At 38.7% G+C, this 21955-nt stretch overlaps 1 protein-coding gene across 1 annotated transcript in view; it reads right to left on the reverse strand.

The window, feature by feature from the left end:
• The window catches only part of ABCA13 (ATP binding cassette subfamily A member 13), a 457705-nt gene that overhangs the window by 99875 nt on the left and 335875 nt on the right, over window positions 1–21955 (reverse strand). The window contains exons 41-43 of the mRNA XM_045286290.1: window positions 12222–12330; window positions 5926–5980; window positions 4218–4395 (exon numbers count right to left, since the gene is read on the reverse strand). Coding sequence (XP_045142225.1) covers window positions 4218–4395; window positions 5926–5980; window positions 12222–12330 — 342 coding nt within the window. The remainder of the gene's footprint in view (window positions 1–4217; window positions 4396–5925; window positions 5981–12221; window positions 12331–21955) is intronic.

Consider the following 21955-nt stretch of genomic DNA (forward strand, 5'->3'; position numbering starts at 1 on the left):
AATATAACATTATTTGATGTTCTAATGTGGAACCTTTTCTGTATTCCTGGAGCAAATACCACTTGAACACTGCGTATAACCTTTCAATATGCTGTTGATTCAGTTCATTAGTATTCTGTGGGGAATTGTTGTATCTACCTTCATAAGATGGTGCCCTGGTGCTGTAGCAGCAGCACACTGTTGGGCTATAGTCTGCGAGGTCAGCAATTTGAAACCCAGCCACTCCATGGGGGAACGATGCAGCTTTCTATTCCTGTAAAGAGTTACAGTCCCAACCCACCCACGCTGCCCCCTGCTCCAGGGGCCATTCTCTTCTGTCCAGAACGATTGTCGTAAGTTGTAATGGACTTGATGGCAGTACGTGTGTGTGTGTGTGTGTGCTCTTAAGACACATTGGGCATGGGGTTTCTTCTCTTCTGATGTCTGGCATCAGGGCTATGCTTTTCCCTCTCTCTCTTTCAAAGAGTTAGTGCGTGTTAATTCTTCAACTGTGGGGTAGACTTCGCCAGTGAAGCCACCTGGTCAATGAGCACTGTTATTGTTGCTGAGAGGTTTTCTAAGTCACTCCATCCATCTTTTCCCTTGCCGCAGGCCTATGGAGACATAATCTCTTTTGAGTCCATTTTGATAGCTGTGTGTGTGGTAGGGTCCTTGGTTAGGCATTGGGCTGCAAACTGCAAGGTTCAGCAGTTTGAAGCCGCCGGCTGCTCCATGGGAGAAAGAGGAGGGTCTTCCCTCCTATAAATAGTGCCAGCCTCAGACACACACAGGGGCAGTTCCATTGTCCTATGGGGTCACTGTCAATTCGAACTGATGCAATGGGAGTGAGTTTGGTTTTTGAGTTTGGTGTCTGAGAATTTATACAAAACATCTAGATTATCCAGTTTGTTACTATGCACATTTTCATATTTTCATAATATTCTATCTTAATTACTTGTATAGGATCATTCATTACTTGTAATATACTCTTTCATTTCTCTTCATTTATTTACAGCTCCACCCGACACTCCCCTTTGTCAGTCTACTTAAAGGTAGACTGTCAATTTTATTGATCATTTGGAGATCCAAATTCTGGTTTTATTGATTATTTCTATTGCTTTCCTGTCTTTTATTTGTGCTCTGATCTTTGTTATTTCCTTTCTTCTGGTAAATTTAGGCTCAGTTTGTGCTTCTCCTTGATACCTGGGGCTGTTAAATAGGCTGCTGGCTTGAGATCGTTCTTTTGTTTCCATGCAGACCTTCGGTGCGATAAGTATGTGTTGCTACATTGTGCTTTTGCTTTCATTTGCCTCTAAGACATTCATCATTTTCCTTTTGATTTAATACTTGACCCTTTGGTAGATTAAATATACATTATTTCAGTTTTATGAGTTTGTGCATTTCCCAATGTTTTTACTGTTGTTTTTCTGCTATTGATTTCTAGCTTAACTCCGTTGTAATTAGAGAAAATATTTTTATGATATCCATCTTTTAAAATGATGAAGATTTACTTTGCGACTTCACGTGGGGTCTATCCTGTAGAAGGATTCCTGCGCCCTGGAGTAAAAATATATTGTGCTCTTGTCAAATGGAGTGTTCTCCATAGGTTTGTTAAGTCTAGTTGGTTGATAGTGTTTTCAGAAAGCCTCTGTTTTCTTGTTGATTTTCTTTCTAGAGAGTCTGTCCAATTTTGTAAGCTGCATATTAATTCTCCAACTATTATTATCGTGCTATCTAGTTATCCCTTTAATACTAACCAGGCTTGCTGTATATAATTAGGATATTTGATACTTAGTTCATATATATATTTATGAGGCATTTCCTCTTGATTGAGTCTTTTAGTGTGATGTAATGTCTATCTTTACCTCTTCTAACAGATGTTATCTTTATATCTGCTTTGATGTTAAAGTTGCTAGGTCAATTCTCCTTTGGTTGTTATTTGCGTGAAATTGTTTTCCTATGTGTCCAGCAGGAGGCATAGTGCACCTTCTCTGGTTATGACTCCATTCTGTTTCTGGAACTTTATGTTTAGCAGGAAAACCAAACCCAACAAGACCCATCAGAGCTGGCTGATGCCCTGACTTTGACTGAAGCTTCTTTTGCTGCTTTGTGAGATTTTCTTAGCTGATCATTCAGTGGACATACAGGAAGACTTACCTCCATTTCAGGTAGAGGAGGGCTTGGCACTCCCCAGAAGGATCACGGAATCTTTAGTCTTGTCTCTTTCAGAGCCTTGGTGGCTTTGTGAAGGTTGAGGGTCATTCTCTATGTCCTGGCTCCTCTATAGGGAACTTGCTGTGGGAGTCTATATCAGTCTTGCATTTGGCATTTACTGAATGGAAAGGGAGTTCTCATCATTCAAATGGACCCCCACGAAGATCTGCCAGGCTATTGAGCCTGCCACCTAGTATGTTAGCTCTGGGTGCCTTCTCCACTCAAGATGCTTGCTATCTAGAACACAACCACCTCATTCAGTAGTCTCCAATACCAACTGAATCAGGGAACAGATAGACTGGAGCGGATGCCCTGAGCAGTCAGTCTTGTTGCTTTCAGAGGCCTGAGCTATAACATGAGCCATGAAACAAACACATGGACTAAAAGAGAGAATGGACACTGATACAGGACCTTCTGTAGAGATTCATAGCAGGTTGGTGGCAAGTGCATTCTGGGGACTGACATTAGAGAGTTCTGCCTTCTGGTTGTAAAATAGATGCTCGGTGCAGACAGAGGTTGTGGTGGTTATGAATTCAGGCCCCTTTTTTGCGCATCTGTTACCTTCTTTCACAGCAGAAAGAGGCCTGCATGGCTGAGGGGAGATAAAGGAACAGCAAGATAAGTGATTTTCATCCTTTATTCTGCTCATTGTTGATTCGGTGACTTGTCTGTCTTCAGTTCCCCATTGCTTTTATCTGCTCTCTGATTCCGAGTCCTTTAAAGCTGAACACTACGTCCTTGTGGTATCTCTTATTGTATTGTGGTGGAGGGTGAGAACAAGGGCCTGTTTATGAAGCTATCTTTCCCAAATCCCTGCAGTTCTCTCTCGTGCCTTAGATTCCCAAATTGCCTTGAGTGCTTAGTTAAAGACATATATTCAAATTCCAACCAACTTTGTCCAATCAACATCTTGAGGGCTAGGTGTTGGAGAGTTCTTGCTGTGTATAGCAGTCCTGGTAATTATTATGACTATAAGTTTGTGAGAAAACTTGATTAAAATAAACAATCTCCTAAAATATTGAGGTAACTTAGGTAAACAACTTTTAAATTGTATTCTGGAGAAGAAAAATACGGGTTATATATTCAGAAGGAAATGAATCAGTTAAATCCTAAGCTATCTAAGAGAACAAGCATTGTATGAAATAAATATGATGATGATATTGGGTCCTTAAAAGTAGATGCTACCCAAAGAGCAGTATGTAAAGCAACTAGTATAAACACATAGACAGCACAGATTCTTGTAAATGCCAGGCATTTGATTCCTTCTTTAAAACATGAAATGGGGCCTGTTTATGAGGACAAAATATAGCTTTCCTATGGAAATCACTGCTGTAACTGAGAGTGGAAATTGATCTTAATAAGATACCTATCACATTAGATGTAGTGTTTTATTCGAGATTAGTAGCTTGGCCTCTAGGGAACCACATAATATAACTGTTCTGTCCTCTTAAGGGCTGGAGAAAATTGTCTAGAAGGAAAACTGAACACATCAGGAAAATACTAATATCTTCTACACAAATTTGCAAATAAGGCAAAGATGTTGCAGAAGTTGCTTTTATGCAGACAAGTGATACATTATTCTATTAATTCTTATCATCTTACCATCTACCCATCATGTTCCCAATAAGAAAGTCTGTATTTTGTAACAGACTCATTTGCAAGAGCTCTCCCAGTACTTTGTCAATCTTTTCTTTGATAAAGCAATCATAAATGGTTGGGGGTGATAAGTCAGGGGCCTAACATGAAATGCTCTTAACATAAGGACTTAGTTATGAACTGAAAAGTGGGCAGTTTGAACCCACCAGACACAACGGTCTGCTTTTGTAACAGTTTCCCATCTTAGAAATGCTATAAGATTGTTTTTTTCTCTCCTACAGGGCCACCATGAGTCAGAATCAACTCAACATCAATGACTTGGGGATTGTTCTCTTTGGATTAGACTGGAATGGCCAAAACCACCCTCCCTTCCCCACCCATACGGTTCACCTAGTGGAAGCACCCAAGATCTCATTACCCAGTCCTACCAGGTCATACAGGAAGTGAGTGAGCCAGTACATCCTGTACCCAAGGCCACTGATGTGCTGCAACCTTTTGGCTCCAATCACTCTGTCTTTCACCACCGCGCTTCCAATGGATGCAGTCAAGATGGAGAAGCCCAACACAATGCAGAGAGCAACACCACACTGACGGATACTCTCCAGGCTGTAGAACAACAAAATGGCTTGTCGGATGATAGACGAAGAACTCTTTGCCTTAGCAATTAGTGATAATAATAACAGTGATAAAACCCACTTAGCAGGAATGCATGAGTGACCTGTCACATTGGCTAAGGGCATGTATCCACTCAAAAAAAAAAAATGTCTCTACAAATGTTTGCACACATGCTATTGTTTTCAGTTTATAGAAGGCTTAATCAAGGATCAGAGAGTTGAAGGAACTTTCCGAGTTTTCATATCTCAACATTTATTCCTGACCAGTGAGCTACACTGATAATTAAAATTAAAATAAATCCATAGGGTCTTATCCATAGATATTTTTGCTCAATAGCAATATTGCCACAAGGAACCTATAGCTACAGCTTAATGTATCATTCATTGATCCACATCAGAATTTGACTATTCAAAATTCCATGTAGATTTTGTATTTTGTAGGCATTTTTCATAATAATGTACACTGCATACTGTCTAGGTCATTGCTTTTTGTTTTATATTTGCCCAGAGAACTCTTGAATTTCTACTCTCAAATTAGCACCTCCTTCAAACTCATCCTTTTGCAATGATCTGTCCATTGTTAAGGAACATGATGAAACACATTGTAGCACACACAGTTCACTCTGTCAAACCTTCTTGCTTGATAACAGACAATTGTTAGTCTCCTCCTAGACCTCGGGCCCATGCAGAGGTCCCTAATGCCAGAATCGGGAAACCAGCCCACAGGGGACGACAGAGCTGGGATGAGAATATCCACTGAGCAGACTTGTAGTTTCCAATTCAATTTTTCAGGTGATATTAAGCGTATAGAGTTCCTGGGTAATGCAAATGGTGGATGAGCTGAACTGCTAAGCAAAGGATGTGAGGTTTGCGGATACTCAAAGATGCCCTCGAAGAAAGCCGTGCCAATCTATTTTGGAAAACTCCGTCACTGAAAACCTGAGTGGAGAAGCAGATCTGACGCACAGGGGCTCATCATGAGCTGGCTTCTGGTTTTATAAGCATATAAATAATACTTTATGTTATTATCTTTTCTAGCTAAAAGCCTGTCTACGTGCCTACCACCAGGTAGAGAAATAGCAACAGAAGACAAGAGAAGCCAAAAACATCATCCTTTTCTCAAGACAGTAGCCTGACACCTGGTTCTGCCCCAGAAAGCGCCACCTTTATCGCTACACAAGGCTTTCTCTGGACAACATGTCCAAGTTCCATGAGGAGTTGGCAAGGTATCGTTATTATATATATAGATCATGTTTTACATGATATGTGAACCGTGCTCAGTCACTCAGTTCAATGTGTTTCCTCTTTTAATAATAATTCCCCTCAAACTTTACAAAGCAATTTCTAAATCCTGTATAGCCTATCCTATATATGCCAGGATCACTCAGGATACAAAAAGGCAGAAAATAGATCAGAATTATCACTAAGAAACACAATGATTTTCTTCCACTACAGGTAATTTTTGATGAGCACCCGCCTTCCCCTCCCCCTCCCCTCCTATCCCGGAATCCCTTCAACTCACATCTTGTCTTCGTTCAGCAGTGCTCCTCCATATGGGTGACTATAGAGGGTTATTCCTGGGGAAGAAAAGATGGAAAAGGGAGTGTCATGTATGCACAGCAGACAGCCTATTGTCAAGCCACACAGAATCACTGTGCCCAGGAGAAATCCCTTGTGTGCTGAATCCTGCCCCGGCGTCATTGGCAAATCACTTTGTGGAGTTTGGCTAACTCATATTGAGGTTTCGGTCCATGCTGTGGTCATGACATGATCAGTATGCGTTGAATGTTGCACTAGCGTGTTGCCATGTTTCACTGTCTAATGCTCTAAGTATCCTATGACCTGACTAACACATTGCCCAAATTTTCTGAATGAGGAGACAAACCCAGAAAGATCAAATAATGTGCCAAAAGATCACTTGATGAAACACAGGTCAATATACAAAAATCTACCTCTAGAGAGAAGTAGGATAGAGATACATAAAGAGACCATTGCTGGTTTGAATTTGTTTGGGGAGTTGTTTTGTTTGGGTTTACTTGCTTCTTTGTGTGTGTAAGTTAAAATGTTAGTTTAATTACAAAAGCCAATATGGAGAATTTGCCATCAACTTAAAAATTTAAAGGAGTTTACCATGAAGGCTGTTTGTGACACTGCACCAAGTCTCCTATCAAAGATACAGCATATTCCAGACACTAGTATGTAAACCAGAACTTGGTAACTTCAGGAAAATGATGTGCATCTCATCATAAAGATACCGAGAGTCATGTAACTGGTCAAGTTTTCCTTTTTGCATGGTTGGTTCATAAGTTTATAGCCAGATGAGTGGCTTACAGAAAGATTATTACAGGATTCATAATATCCTTATGCCATTGCATGTTGGAGAGGGTCTAGTATTTTCTTTTTCATTTCACTTTTAATTTATTCTATCAGTGTACTTTACATTTCCTTGTGATATAGTATTAGAAACTTACTTGATACATGCTACAAGACTGATGGAGGTTTATACTGGGTAAAACTCAGTGAGTCACAAAAGGACAACTATTGTACAACCTCCCATATCGAAAGAAAAGGCAAATGGATGGAGACAACAGTCTGTTAGTGGTTACCAGGTACAGGAGGAAGGGAGAAAGGAGGAAAGGGCAGGTTAGTAGTGAAGGACAAACCAGATTGATGAGAGGAGGTAGTGTTAAACAGCCAATTTTTATCATTGTTCTTAATAAATTGTATAGTTATAAAACACTAAACTAGCAAAAGTGTGTTATGCACATATATACAAACATGAAAAAAATGGGGGGTGGTAACTGCTGAAGTTGCTTGCATACAACTAAACACCTCATAGAATTTAGTTCCTTGCTTTGTAGATTTAAGGTCCTGGTTTAATGGGCCAGCCTGGCTCATTCACCAAATTATGTTCTTAGTCATTCTCTTCTACATCCTAGTTCATTGAAGAGTGGCTGAGGTCTTAAAAGCTTGCAAGTGACCCTCTCAGACAGGAAAATTCGTCCTTACATTCCTGGAGCAACAGAGAATAGGCGTCAGGAATAACAAGGCGAGGGGAGTGTGTGCCCAAGTGCTTCTGTGCACGGCTGTCTCCTTCAAATCAGCCAAGATGATGCCAGATTATTAATACTGCGCATTTTAATCGATGATTCTTTAGAAGAATACTGAAAACTTGGGGGGAAATGCTGGACCCAATTTTAAAGTCTCATAGAATGCAGCTTTGGGGTGTCATGAGGGCTGGTTGAACCCCTGCAATTATTCCTGAGATAATCCTTAGCTTAAACCAAAAATATCCCACAAAACCTTCTTAAAACCCAGAAACATTTCAGTTTAACTAGTAAGTGAAACTTTGTCTACCCTGGGTGATGAATCTTTTCTATGAAACTACTTAAAAATTAGCTTGTTATATTTGGTCAAATATTTCATTAACACCCCACTAATTTGATGACGGGAACTGCTTCTCTTTGGTGAGACAGATGACGCTAGCTGGCAATAACCATTTTGTAGATATTATATAGCCCACTGGCCAGATGTTCCCCAGCCCTGATCCAGAGTGTTGTGCTCTTTCAACAATGACCTATATGGAATCAAAGTGACAACAGCAACTCAGAAGATTAGATAAGAGCCTTAGGAGACTGTGAACGTATGTTACACATTCACCAATACAATTGAATAAGGATACAATCCTGATGTACACCTACACTGATTTTAAACCTTGCAACACCCCCATGTACTATATGAAGGACTGCCTTTGGATCTATGTACAGGTTCGGAATGAGCACAATCAACTATTCTGGAATTCCTTTTGTTTGCAGTTACCAAGGTTGGTTATGATTCGTGCAATTGAATGGCTTTCCATAGTGGGCTAAACACAAGCAAACAGTTCTGGTAGTCTCTCCTTTCATACAAGAGCTAGCTCACCTCGGCAATGATAGCCTTCTTTCCATGGCCCTTTCTGCATCTGGCTGGAATTTCGGGCACTTCTCCATTATGTGCTGCTACATTTGTTTTTGAATTATCTTCAGAGAAAATTTGCTTCATATTAATGGTATTGTTTGTTAATGTCCACATATTTTGTTGGCTCTACTTTCTTGGATCCAAATATGGATCTTACGCAGTTGGCTGGCAAGGTGGCTGTCTTCCAAATTTCCTGGTCTTTCTTTCCATTGGTATTCTGTCAATTCAGGGAATTTTTTTTTTTCCACCAATGCTTTAGTGCAGCTTGGACTTCTTCCAATACTATGTTCGTTGATCACCGGGTACCTCTTGAAATGATTGGATGTCAATTAGTTTTATGAACTATGTTTTCCTTTCATCTCCTTTTAATGGTTCCTGAATCATTCAGTAGTTTGCTTGTGGTTGTTTTTAGGTGCTGATGAAATGGTCCCGACTCATGGTAAGTGTCTGTACAACAGAAGAAAAGGCTGCTGACTCCTGCACCGTCCTTTAGAATCCTTCAATAGTGCTGCTCCAGGCTTAAGATTTTCCTTCAGTTCTTTCAGCTTGAGATGTACTGAGTATATCATTCCTTTTTGATTTCCTAATCCCAGGTCTTTGTACATTTCATGACAATAATTTATCTTTTCAAGTTATTCTTTGAAGTTTTCTTCCCAGCTCTGTTACTTCATCCTTCCTTCTATTCACTAAGCTACTCTATAGTCCACTCCAACTTCAAGAGTCTTTTCTAACATTCATTTTGGCCTTTTCCTTCATTTCCAGTCTTTTAAATTACCTTTTATTTTCTTCGTGTATGATGTTCAGGATATCATTCACAGCTCATTGGGTCTTGAGCCACTAGTGTTGAACACACCTTGAGATTGTCAATACATTCAAGTGAAATAGACTCAAGGTCGTATTTTCGGTCTCATGGATTGTTGTAATTTTCTTCAACTTCCACCTGCACTTACATATGAGCAATAGAAGCATTTTCTAGTCAGTCTGTCCTTGTTTGAGCTGCTTATATTGAGCTTCTTCATCAGCTCTTCCTACAGATGCAGCCTGTTTGATTCATTGTTATTCTGTCTGGTGAGGCCCACCTGTAGAGTTCCCTTTCATGTTGTTGAGAAATGGTGTTTGCAATGAAGAACCACTGGTCTTGTAAAATTCCCTAATGAGATCATCAGCATGATTACTATCATCAAAGCTGTATTTTCCAACTGCTGATCCTTGTCTTTGGTTCTAACTGCCATATTCCAATCTCCAATAATTATCAATTAAAATCATCTTACTTGTATGTTTGATAAATTTCAACCGAGGGAAGTTGGTAGAATTCTTCAACATCTTCATCACTGGCTTCACTGGTTGGCTGTTAAATTTAAATAATAATGGTGCCCACCAAACGGTCTTCCTTGTAAAAATATAAATAATGACCCTTTAGACTTTGAAATGTTCTTTTCGACAATGAAAATGACCCCATTCTTCTTGTATTTATCATTTGTAGCACAATAAACCATATGATTGTCTAACTCAAAATAGGAAATATCCATCCATTTCAGTGCACAAATGCCTAGGATATTATTCCTTATTGGTTCTGGCTCATTTTTTTACAACTCCAATTTTCCTAGTCATACTTGCATAATTGACATTCAAATTATTAGCAGATGTTTGCCGCTGTTTCTTCTCACTTTGCGTTCTCCATCAAATGAGATGCTCCATCAGTAAATGAAGGTCCCCAAAGCTTTGCTCTGTTCATGCATTTAAGGCTGACTCTGTTTTGAGAAGACAACTCTTCCTCTTGTATTTACTTGCTTTCAAACCTCAGGAGCTGATCTTGGGGCACTCTACTTGACAATATTTCACTTCTTTTCACAATATTTTCCTTGGCTAATCCCTAACAAGTGGGTAGCCTATTCCTTTCCCCTACTATGTTCTTAATCTGGAAAACTCACTGAAACCTATTCACCAGGGGTGAACTGGCTTGTATTTGAAATACTTACTGTTGGTGTAGTTTCTAGGATCACAGCAACGTGAAAGACAACACAGAATGACAAACTTGCAGATGAATGGTGGCAAAATAATACTGTGCTTTACATTAAATGATTAGATATTATCAGTTACTCTTTATTTGGGTTGGTGCTTAGATTTTATTTGTATTTTGAAAAGGGGGGAAGGAGTTAGAATTATTTAAATAAGTGATATCTATGCCTTTAAAAAAAAGATACACGAGGATTGAGAGAGAAAGAAAACATTATATTCCCTGATACTCTCTAGGGTCCCCAGATTCAAAGATTAATGATGTGTCAAACATATTTAACATCCTATCTTCATATAACTGTCTCTTGATTCCTAAGATAATAAAACTTCCGGAATTTCCAGAACCAAAGTAAAAGAATGTGCATTATCACTTTATTTATACACACACATGGTGTTTTACAAAGCTCTATACTCTTAGGAATATTAGTTTCCTATTTTTTCCCTGTGGATGCACATGATTTGCATGAGTGTGGTATGTGTGTGATTAAAATGATACTTGCATTTAGGGGACAGTAATATTATGGCAGAGTAATGGGCTGAATGGTTTTGGTACAGTTCAGACGACCAAGTAAAAAGGCTTTATATGGTTCAAGAAAGGGGATCACACTTCACCAATCGCTGACTCGATGGTGATTCACCACTGTCCACCCTACAGTGACTGCAATCTTAAGAATGCCTGTTCAAAATGCACGTTTCCTATTTTTTCAATCAAATGAGATTTTAAAAAAGGAAGCATTTTCTCAAGGATAAAGAGCAGAAAAGAGGAAAGGATAAGAAAGAAGAGTGAATGAAAACAGTAAACATACGGCAAGAGTAAAATGAGTGCTTTTACATTGTAGGGATTGTAATCAATAGCACAAAACAAAATTGTCTGAATGGTTGAATAGAAAAGTAATTCATTCTATAAACTTTTTCCCAAATCACAATATATATATATACCAAATGTACATTTCAGTATACTTTGATAACTTTGCTGCTTTATATTCTTATTTATATTCTTTCCCTTCTTTCCCAAGAACTGGCACACAGTGATGTATAAAGGTATTCAAATTAGTTTTGTCGTTTCACATTCTCAGTAGTTACACCTGCGTGGTTTCTCAACTCTCTATATCTGGCATTTGTAATATTCTCATCTGCACCTTTATTCAATGTCCGTTTGATAGCAACATACCTAACAGGTCTCCTACTTAAGTAGTCCTTTGAGGATCATTCCCCCTTAAAATGTATATACTTGGGGATACCAACACCTAGATGTCTATAAGTAACTTCACCAAAACCAAAAAACTTACCTTAGCATCAATATATGATAAAAGCACTTTTTAAAAGGAATTCACCATGAGTGAATTTCATTCCATGTCCTTTGAGTGAAGTCAGCAGATACTGCCAACTTACATGGATATGTCACTGAAAGGAAATGTAATCTATACAGTTTACCTGACCGACGATGATTCTAAAGTAATTAGAATAATAATAATGCATGCAGGTAGTTATTTTCTGTAACAATATTCCGTACACCAATGTCTTCCCAAAGTAAAATTATTCTTATTTCTATATTGTTCAAGTGATAGAATAAAATAATTTTAAAAGAAGCCCTCAAGTCACCTTTTATTCTTATTTTAGAAATGAGGTCATAATTTCAAGGCAAAGACTTCTAATGGCACACAAATGAAAGCAAATTGAGCCTACGATGTTATAAATATTTATTAATTGACTTGCCAGATAGAAACTTCTCTACTATTCTTCATATTTGTTATTGGGTCTTCTCTGATTCTTTCACATTTAAAAGCATTTAAAAGCATTCTTGCATCAACATAATGAACTATAATGCATGAAAAATAACATTACCATATTTTCCCCAGTCCACGGAAGGGGGTAAGTGTTGCCATAAAATAAGGTTGTTTAGATGATTTAAGTAGGAAGGTAGAGAATGAAATCCTTTCTGATTATACCACACCTAAAAAAAAGAAAGATAGTTTAATGTCTCTCATAAAATTAGCTCTCCAGCCCATTTTAGCTATTCTTGGACAAACAGAATGCATATGTCAATTAGCTTCATCAGCACCTGAATGCAGCACTCAAAATAATGTGCCCTCCTGCATAGCAGTGAGCAGTAAATTCCAGTCTGCTAATTTTATATTTATCTCAAGCATATAATTTATACCTAAAAATAGATTTACTTTGCCAGAACAAATGTGAATGTTGCTATATAATTATTTTCTCACAGGGGAAAAAAGAACTCATGCCCATCATTTTTTTTTAAATTCTTTCTCAATTGGTAAGTTAATGAAATTTGACCTGCAAATTAAAGGCATAGAATATCACCAGGAAAAAATAAGATTACTTTCAAACTAATGACTGAACATGAAACATTATTTCTCAAAATCGTTGGCACTGAGCATTTGTTGAGCATAGAGAACAGAGTAGTATACCTGTCACATAAGAGAAATATGAAGGAGAAAAAAGGACAATGATGATGTTATTTAAATTAAGTTAAATATTATTAAAATTACTAATTCAACCATCAATATCTGTATTTCAATATTTTAATGAAAAATAGGAGAAAAGTATTCCGTTTGGAAACATAATGCATGCATCAACTAACCAGTTTCTTTTAAACAGTTTTATTGGCACACAATACAGATACCATACAATTTAATAGTTCAATCCTATCAAGAGGAATTGTATAATCATTACCACAACAATTTTAGAACCCTTTCTTCTTTCTGTACTCATTATTAGCTCTCCAAATCCCCCCAACTTCCCCTACCCACCCCCAAGAAATCATTAATCCAGTTATTGTTGCTAGAGATTTACCTATCCTAGATTTCATATGCAGAAATCATATCAAAACATTCAAAAATAAAGATAAACATGGAAGAAGCACACCAGCCTGTGTGATCACGAGGTGTCCAAGGGATCAGGTATCAGGCATCATCAGAACAAAAAATCTTACCATAGCGAATGATGGGGGGAGTGCGGAGTGGAGATCCAAAGCCCATTAGTAGGCCACTGGAGATCCCCTTGCAGAGGGGTCTCGGGGAGGAGAAGAGCCAGTCAGGGTGTGATGTAGCAACGATGAAACATACAACTTTCCTCTAGTTCCTAAATGCTTCCCCCCACACCCCACACTATCATGATCCCATTTCTACCTTACAAATATGGCTAGACCAGAGGATGGATGTACACTGGTACAGATAGGAACTGGAAACACAGGGAATCCAGGGCGGATGATTCCTTCAGGACTAGTGGTGAGAGTGGTGATACTGGGAGCATAGAGTGAGGGTGGGTTGGAAACAGGGAACTGATTAAAAGGATCTACATATAACCTCCTCCCTGAGGAATGGACAACAGAAAAGTGGGTGAAGGGAGACATCGGACACTGTAAGATATGACAAAATGATAATTTATTCATTGTCAAGGGTTCATAAGGGAGGGGGCAGTGGAGAGGGAGGGAAAAAATGAGCTGATGTGAGGAGCTAGGTGGAGAGCAAATGTTTTGAGAATGATGAGGACAATGAATGTACAAATGTGCTTTACAAAATTGATGTAGGTATGGATTGTGATAAGAGTTGTATGAGCCCCTAATAAAATGATTTAAAAAAATAAAGATAAAAGCAATAACAAAATAAAAGAGAAAAACTTCAGTAAAAAAAAGCTAAAAAATATTAAAAGCTGGAACTGCTTTAAAATGGGTCAAAAGGGAAATCAAATGGCAAGCTGTTAAAATTTAACCATACTACATCTGCCACTGTTCACTTGCTGGTGCAATTCTGCAGAATAGCAAGGCTGTTCACAGCCCTTGATCTATGGTGAGAGGGGTTTCACTGGAAGCTTACTCCGCCTGTATTTCCACTTTGTTGTTTAAACTGAAATAACAGGTGGTTCAGAAGCAAGATCAAATAAAATATTACATTTTAACCTGTGTCTACCACAATTTCTTTGGAATGCTCTCTTTCTGATGATAAGGCTATTTGCATACCTCAACCGTGGTCCGAGGAGATTCCCCTGAGACTTTGTCTATGGGTTTTTCTGTTGTTAGATGCCATCAAGTTGCTCCTGACCCATAATGACTGTATGCACAACAGAACAAAACACTGCCTGGCCCTGTGCCAGCCTCATTATTGTACCTATGGCTGAATCCACTGCTGCCGCCACTGCGTCAATGCATCTCATTGATACCCTTTCTCTTTTGCACCGCCCCTCCACTTTGTCAAGCATGATGCTCCACTCCAGGGACTGGCTTCTTCTGTTGCTCCTTCCTCTGATGTGGTTAGTTAATGTGTCTATGCGTAGATTTTGCAAATGGATTTTGGGCTTCTGATGTCATTCATAACCTTCTGAAAACCACAATTTTAGCTCTAGTACCATTCTCTCCTTCAGATTTGGACATACTATGTATGGTCCCTGGATCATACAGGCTGGTGTGCTTCTTCTACGCGGACTTAGTTGATGCCTCATGACTATCCTAGAGCATAAACCCTGAGCACCCCACTTGCAGAAAGCTTTGGATGATACTGAACACCCAAAATTCATTTGTAGAGTCCTTATGTCGATTAAGCCTTTATTGAATTCCTTCTGATCATTAATCAAGGATGTCGATAGGCTTGCCCTCAGACAGAGTACATTAGAAAGATTATATCCCCTCTCTCTCCTGTCAGATTCCTCCCCACCAAAATCTCAAACCACACACACTGTTGAGTTGATTCTGCTCATAGTGACCTTACAGGACAGAGTAGAGATCCCCTCTGGGTTCTAAAACTAACTCTTACAGGGATAGAAAGTCTCGTCTTTCTTCCTTAGAGCAGCTGGTAGTTTCAAACTGTTGCTCTTGAAGTTAACAGCTCAGTGCTGCTACCAGGACTGCCCTCAGGCCAGCCATGGAGGGACAATCTCTCTGAGGGGCTTTCCTGGCTATATCCAGGATGGAGATCAGCATACTGAGAAAAGTATGGGACATTTCATAGTCACTCAGTAATTCTCTATCAGGCATGACCTGGATGCCTTAGTCAGAAGGTCCTGGACCAATCTTGTAGGCATTTTGCTCTACGAAACATATTGTCTGTGTTCCAAGCATGGTCCCGTTCTCTATTATGTAACCCCACCTATGACTATTCTGCCACCGGTCATGAATTTGTGACAATTTCCTTTGTTTCGTGCTTTAGTTAACTAGCTTCCTAACTATGAATGCTTTGATGCCATTTTACCCTTGTGTGAATGGGCTCCATCATCCAAATGATGTGCCTTTGTCTTACTCTTGACATTTTTTCCACCCAAGGCAATAAATGTTCTCCTTAAACTGTATTTGAGATCCTGATCTCTTTTGGAAGCTAAAACATGACAAATAATTACAATTCTTCAGTGACATCAACAATAAACATTCATTTAGCTTTGCGGAGTTCCATTACTATAGCCTGCATTTGGCTGATCTTGGCTAGGTGTACTCTAAGCAACCTGCGGGCGACCTGCCTCAGCTGAAGGATAAGTTTGGGCTGCCTCTCATTTGCTTTATTATTAGTTTTTCCCTGGGAATGTTTTTCTGAAGCACTGGAATGGGTTCTGCATGTTGGTTGGGAGATTTCCTTCCTGGCCAACTCCAAGCAGGAAACAATAAATACCAATAAAGAAAGAGGAACTTAATCTTTTAGGAAAATATTATGATGACCTCAAAACAGACCTGGTGTGTCACAAGGCACGAGTTCCTCACAAAAGCAACTAAGTAGCTGTAAAAGAAAAACCACTCAATAGATATTCAAGTGCATAATATTCTATCTGAAAGCAGAATATAGGCACAATACTATTGCAACTTATAACCCTAAGAAGTGTTTTAAGCTAAATGCTCAAATGTGGATGTTAGAACACGTAAAGTTTTGATGAGAGACTTTACAATATGATGAATCATGCATTTAACACATTTTAATGCAAATGTTCCATTTTCCCTTCAAAATAATTATGCAGAGCATGTAGAATCTGTCTTGGGAAAGGACCCTAAAGGCAGAAATAAAAAGACATGTCATTAATTACTATGTAATGCTATAACCTGACATGACATCAGTGTCCAGTATTTTTTCTCACAGTTGGTTGTTTTTTATACTTCACTGCCATGTTATGATGACTCAGCTTTCTGGGAAGAGGTTCATTTCTACTTCATAAAGGCTCTTATACAATTCATCTGCACGCATATACTGACAAAGCACATGTCAGAAAACAATACAAACGCCAACAACCACCACACAAATGTTAGTACAGAAAATAAAATAGATAAAATGAGACAACCAAACACTGCAAATAGGAATATTTTGGATTTAAATAGATTGAAAAGGTAAAATGCCATTCAAGGAAATAAGGAGATCCCTTCTACAAATTAGGAAAACCTTAATAATGGTGTCATAAAATATTTTAAACACTAGCAAATATATGTTAGATTATCCCTATTAAACCATGAATCTTGATATTTTCATATAAAGCTATAGATCTTCTCACACCCACTGCTTGCAAAGGAAAACAGACATGAACAAATCTCAACTGAATGCCGAATTTCTGAACAAATCACACAGGCCTGGTAACATTTTTGACAGAGATCACAGTGTGAAAATCATATTAAAGGTCCTGTATTCTACAGTGAATCTGTAACAGACACCACTCTTAATCACCATTAACTTTGCTAGTTTGACATAAAGCAGGAGAAGCATGACAGAGTATACAGGTGGCTTTCTGCACTCACATGTTAATGTTTTAGTTACCCTTAGGTGGTTCAAATACCTAGCCACCCTACTGAAAATAGAACGTAACACTACCTGGCAGGTCCTGCACCATCCTGAATTAGCATTATTATATTTGTGTTCATTGTTGCATCCACTTTATCCATCCATTTATTTGAAGTTCTCACTTTTTCATTAACCTTCTATTTTGTTGTTGTGGTTGTGGTTGTTGTTAGGAGCGATCTAGTCAGTTCTGACTCATAGTAACCTTACGTACAACAAATCAAAACGCTGCTAGTTCCTGAGTTATCCTCACAATCTTCCTCTGTTTGAGTCCATTGCCGTAGTAACTACGTCGATCCAGGGTTTGAGGATCTTCTTTTGCACACACCCTCTATTTGACCAACGTGATGTCCTTCTCCAGAACCGGCCCTTCCTTTTGACATCCCCCAGTTACGTGAGATGAATGCTCCCTACCTTTGTCTCTTCTAAGGAGAATTCCAGTTGTACCAGAAGGCTGAAAATTGACTTGAAATTTAAATGATCTTTTAATTCCAATTATCCGTGAGCTTTTGGAAGCCCGCCTGTATTTTTTCCAATACAGTTTTGTTCATTCTTCTGGAAGACCATGGTATATTTAATATTCTTTGTCAACACCATAATCTAAAGGCATTCATTCTTTTTCGGTCTTCCTTATTCGTTGCTCAGCTTTCACATGCATATGAAGCCATGGAAAATATCATGGCTTGGGTCAGGCACACCTTACTCCACAGAGTAACTTCTTTGCTCTATACAGTTTTTAAAGCTGTCTTTTGTGGCGGATCTGCCAAAATAGGATATGTCCGTTGGTTTCTTGACTGCTACTTCCATGGACTTTGATGTTCAATCCAAGTAAAACGACAATTTTAAACTTTTCTTCACGTATCATGATGTTGTTTCCTGGACCAGATGTAAAGACCTTCTTTATAATGAGGTGCAATAAATAGAGATAACAGCATTTGACCTTCATCAGAAGGTGCTTCATGTCTGCTTTATGCTATTGTATTACATTTTAACCTTACTTCATCTGTCATAATCAACTTTACAATGCTCTCATTATGATAGCAAGGCTATTCACATCCCTCAATAATGGTCAGAGAGGATTTAACACAGATTGAATGCATGTGAGGACCTTGGAAATGAATTGTGGGCTTCCACTGTCATCCATAATCTTCTGAAAACCTGTGTTCACAATGTAAGCTCTGATACTATTCTCTCCTTCAGATTTGGATTTTATTATCTACAATCCTTGGATCACACAGGATGGTGTGATCATGTGGACTTTTACCTGTGGACTTAATTGACACCTTACTTAGATGGCTGCTTGTTTGAAGATTAACATCTGCTAATCTTTCTGTTAGCTGGGCACCATCTGGTTTCCTCATCACCCTTTGCTATAGAACCTATATCTTTAATGATCTCCTCATGAAGGTGAGCATCAAGCAAGGCTCTTATATTGGGACTAGAATTAAGTGGGAGTTTGAAATCCCTATCAATGGTTTACATATATCTCTGCTTCATTTTAGAGATATCATTATCATTTTATGAAAGAAAACCTTATAAATCATTCCTCTAGAGCATAATATAATTTAATGTCATTAAGTTAGCAAATGGCTTAGAATTTAAAACATTGTTGAGAAAAGGAAATTATAAAAGTATAGACTGACTTCTGACAGCAAAAATATGAATTTTGAACTTATACAGATTTTAAACTCTTAAGTGACTGGACACTAGTTACACAGAGGGGGTTGGTAATAGAGTAAAACTTTCAAGAACACTCATTCACAGAGGCAGAACCATGCCTTCAAGATTAATATATTTAATTCATTTAATAACAAGCAAAGAGTGCATTAAAATAGTTAACATACAGTAGTCACAAGCCACCATTCATTGGGCAACCCTGAACCAAGGGATACAAACTGAAGTACAAAGACCACTGAGATAGTTAAGGTTTATTGTGCCAACCAGGCCGATAAACAAATGTGGGGTTAACTGAAGGTGAGCCTCGCCTTTCTAGTTCTCTGGTCTCTTGCTTTCTGATGGTCAGACCAGGGTGCAGCTGCCTTAGCCAGTTCCCAGCTTCGGCTTTCAAGGCTCACTTCCTGTGAGACAACCCCGAGGAGAAGCCTCATGGACCTACCCTGATGCAGCCCTGGGTCCTGGAGCAGCGTGGAGACCCCTGCCAGTGCTGAGATGCTTACATGTTCACTGATTCGGCTTATCTCCTTCAGTCAGCATCATTGCGTGTGTTTTATGAGATGGAGGAGGACTTTGTGGATTGGTGTCAGACATATGGGTTAATGTTGGACTTGTGAGCTTGGGCAGTACTGAGTTGGGATGTTTTCTTGATGTGCACTTTACCTTTATATAAAACTCTCTCTTATACATGTTTCTGTGGATTTGTTTTTCTAAAGTACCCAGACTAACACAACCACCAATTCTATACTTTTTCTCAAACTAGGGGCTTTCCGTGTAAATTCCAATGCAGTTTGTCAGGTCCATAAATCTGCTCTAGATGAGTCTGTGTGAAAGCCCAGTTCACTTTGTGGACTCCACCTCAAGTCCTTCTAATGTGGTCTACAAAAGATGTTCTGTGGCTTGAAAGGTCAGAATCTAAGTACCTAATAGTCTATAGCACACAGCCTCAGCACCAAGAGATGCATAGAAACTAGATCAAAAGGGTCAAAACCCAGTCCAAAGGGTACCAGCCACCCTCAACATTACCCATCACGATTTCTTTGTCCAGGAACTGCTATCTCCTGATAATATGCTCGAATTAAGTGAGATCAAGTCTTCCCATCCTTGCTTCTAATGTATTTCTTCCAAAACAGATATGTTTTGTTCTTTTGGCAGTTCAGAGTGTTTTCCGTATTCTTCACCAGCACCATAATTCAAATGCATCGATTCTTCTCTGGTCTTCCTTATTCAATGTCCCATTTTCACGTGCACATGAGGCAACTAAATGCCATGGCATAGATCAGACACACTTAAGTCCTCCAGATAACAGTCTTGCTTTTCAACACTCTAAGTAGGGCTTGTGCTGCAGGCTTACACAATACAATGCCTTGTTTGAGCTCTTGACTGGATTCCATGATTGTAGATCCAAGCAATCTGAAATATTTGACAACTGCAATATTTTATCTGTTTATCATGATGTGATATTTGTCTAGTTGTGAGGATTTTGGTCTTCTTTCCATTGAGTTGTAATCCAAACAGAAGGCTCTAATCCTTCACCTTCATCAGGAAGTGCTCAATCCTCCTCACCATGCAAGCAAGGTTGTGCCATTTGTATAGCACAGGTAATTAATAAACCTTTCTCCCATCCTCATGTCACCTTGTTTTTCATATAATAGTTTCTCTTATTATTAGTTCAGCATACAGATTGAATAAGTATAAGAGGAAACAAATCTGTCTCACAGCTTTCTTGATTTTAAATCATGCAGTGTTCCCTTGTTTGCACAACTGTCTCTTGATCCATGTACACATTCCGTGTGAATACAATGAAGTGTTATGAAATTCACATTTTTCGCAGGGCTTTCCATAGTTTGTTATGGTACACACAGTTGAATTCCTTTGCATAATCAATATAACACAGTAAACATCCATCTGGTATTCTCTGCTTTCGGCCAAGGTGCATCTGACATCAGCAATGATATCCTTTGTTCCATGGTCTTTTCAGAATTCAGCCTGAACTTCTGGCAGCAACCTGTCAATGTACTTCTGCAAAATTTTACTTGCATGTAATATTTGTTCTATCATTTGGGAAATCTGCTGGTTGACTTTTCTTTGGAATTGGGTACAAAGATGGGTCTCTTCCAATCAATTAACCAAGTAGCTGCCTTCAAATTCTCTCTGCATATTTCAGTAAGTGCCTCCAGTGTTTTGTCAACCGTTGAATCATCTCAATTGGGATTCTCTCAATTCCTGGAGTCTTAGTTTTGGCTAATGCCTTCAGCCCAGCATGGGCTTTTTCCTTGAGTACCCTTGATTCTTGCTCATATGCTGCCTCTTGAAATGGCTGAATGTCAACTGGTTCTGTTTGATACAGTGACTGTGTATTCTTTCCATCTTCCTTTGAGGCTTCCTGCACCATTCAACAGTTTTCCCACAGAATTTCTAATATTACCACTTGAGGCTTGAATCTTTTGAATTCTTTCAGTTTAAGATATGCTGGGCATGTTCTTCTGTTTTGGTTTTCTAAGTCTTTACCTATTTCATGATAACATTTTACTTTATCTTCCCGAGCTGCCCTTTGAAAATTTCTGTCCAGCTCTTTTATTGCCTCATGTCTTTCATTCGTTGCAGCTACCCTACAATTTAGAACAAGTTTCAAAGTCTCTTCTATCCACTTTGATAATTTCTTTCTGTTTTTCTTTTTAATGACCTTTTGATGTCTTCACGTATGGAGCTTTTGATGTCATCCCCATTGATCAGGTTGTCTGTCATTAGTGTTCAATGCATCACATCTGTTTTTGAGATGTCCTTGATATTCAGATGAGAGACTCAGAGTTGTATTTTGGCTCTCATGGACTTGTTTTAATTTTCTTCAGCTTAAAGCTGAATGTACGTCTGAGCAATTGATGGTCTGTTTCCCAGTGGCCCGGGCCTAGATTTAACTGCTAATATTGAGCTTCCCCACTATCTTCTTCCTACAGATATTATCAGTTTGATTTCTGTTTATTGCATTTGTAAATATCCATGTGTATAGTCAATCTTTCTGTTGTTAAAAATATTTGTAATGAAGAAGTCATTGGTCTTACAAAATTAATTAATGTAATCTCCATCTTCATTTCTGTCAGCAAGGTTATATTTTCACAGTACTGTTCCTTCTCTTATTTTCCA

The sequence above is a fragment of the Echinops telfairi genome, unplaced genomic scaffold, assembly GCF_000313985.2.
Source record: "Echinops telfairi isolate 266 unplaced genomic scaffold, ASM31398v2 ScPeMD7_7;HRSCAF=31, whole genome shotgun sequence".
NCBI lineage: Eukaryota > Metazoa > Chordata > Mammalia > Afrosoricida > Tenrecidae > Echinops > Echinops telfairi.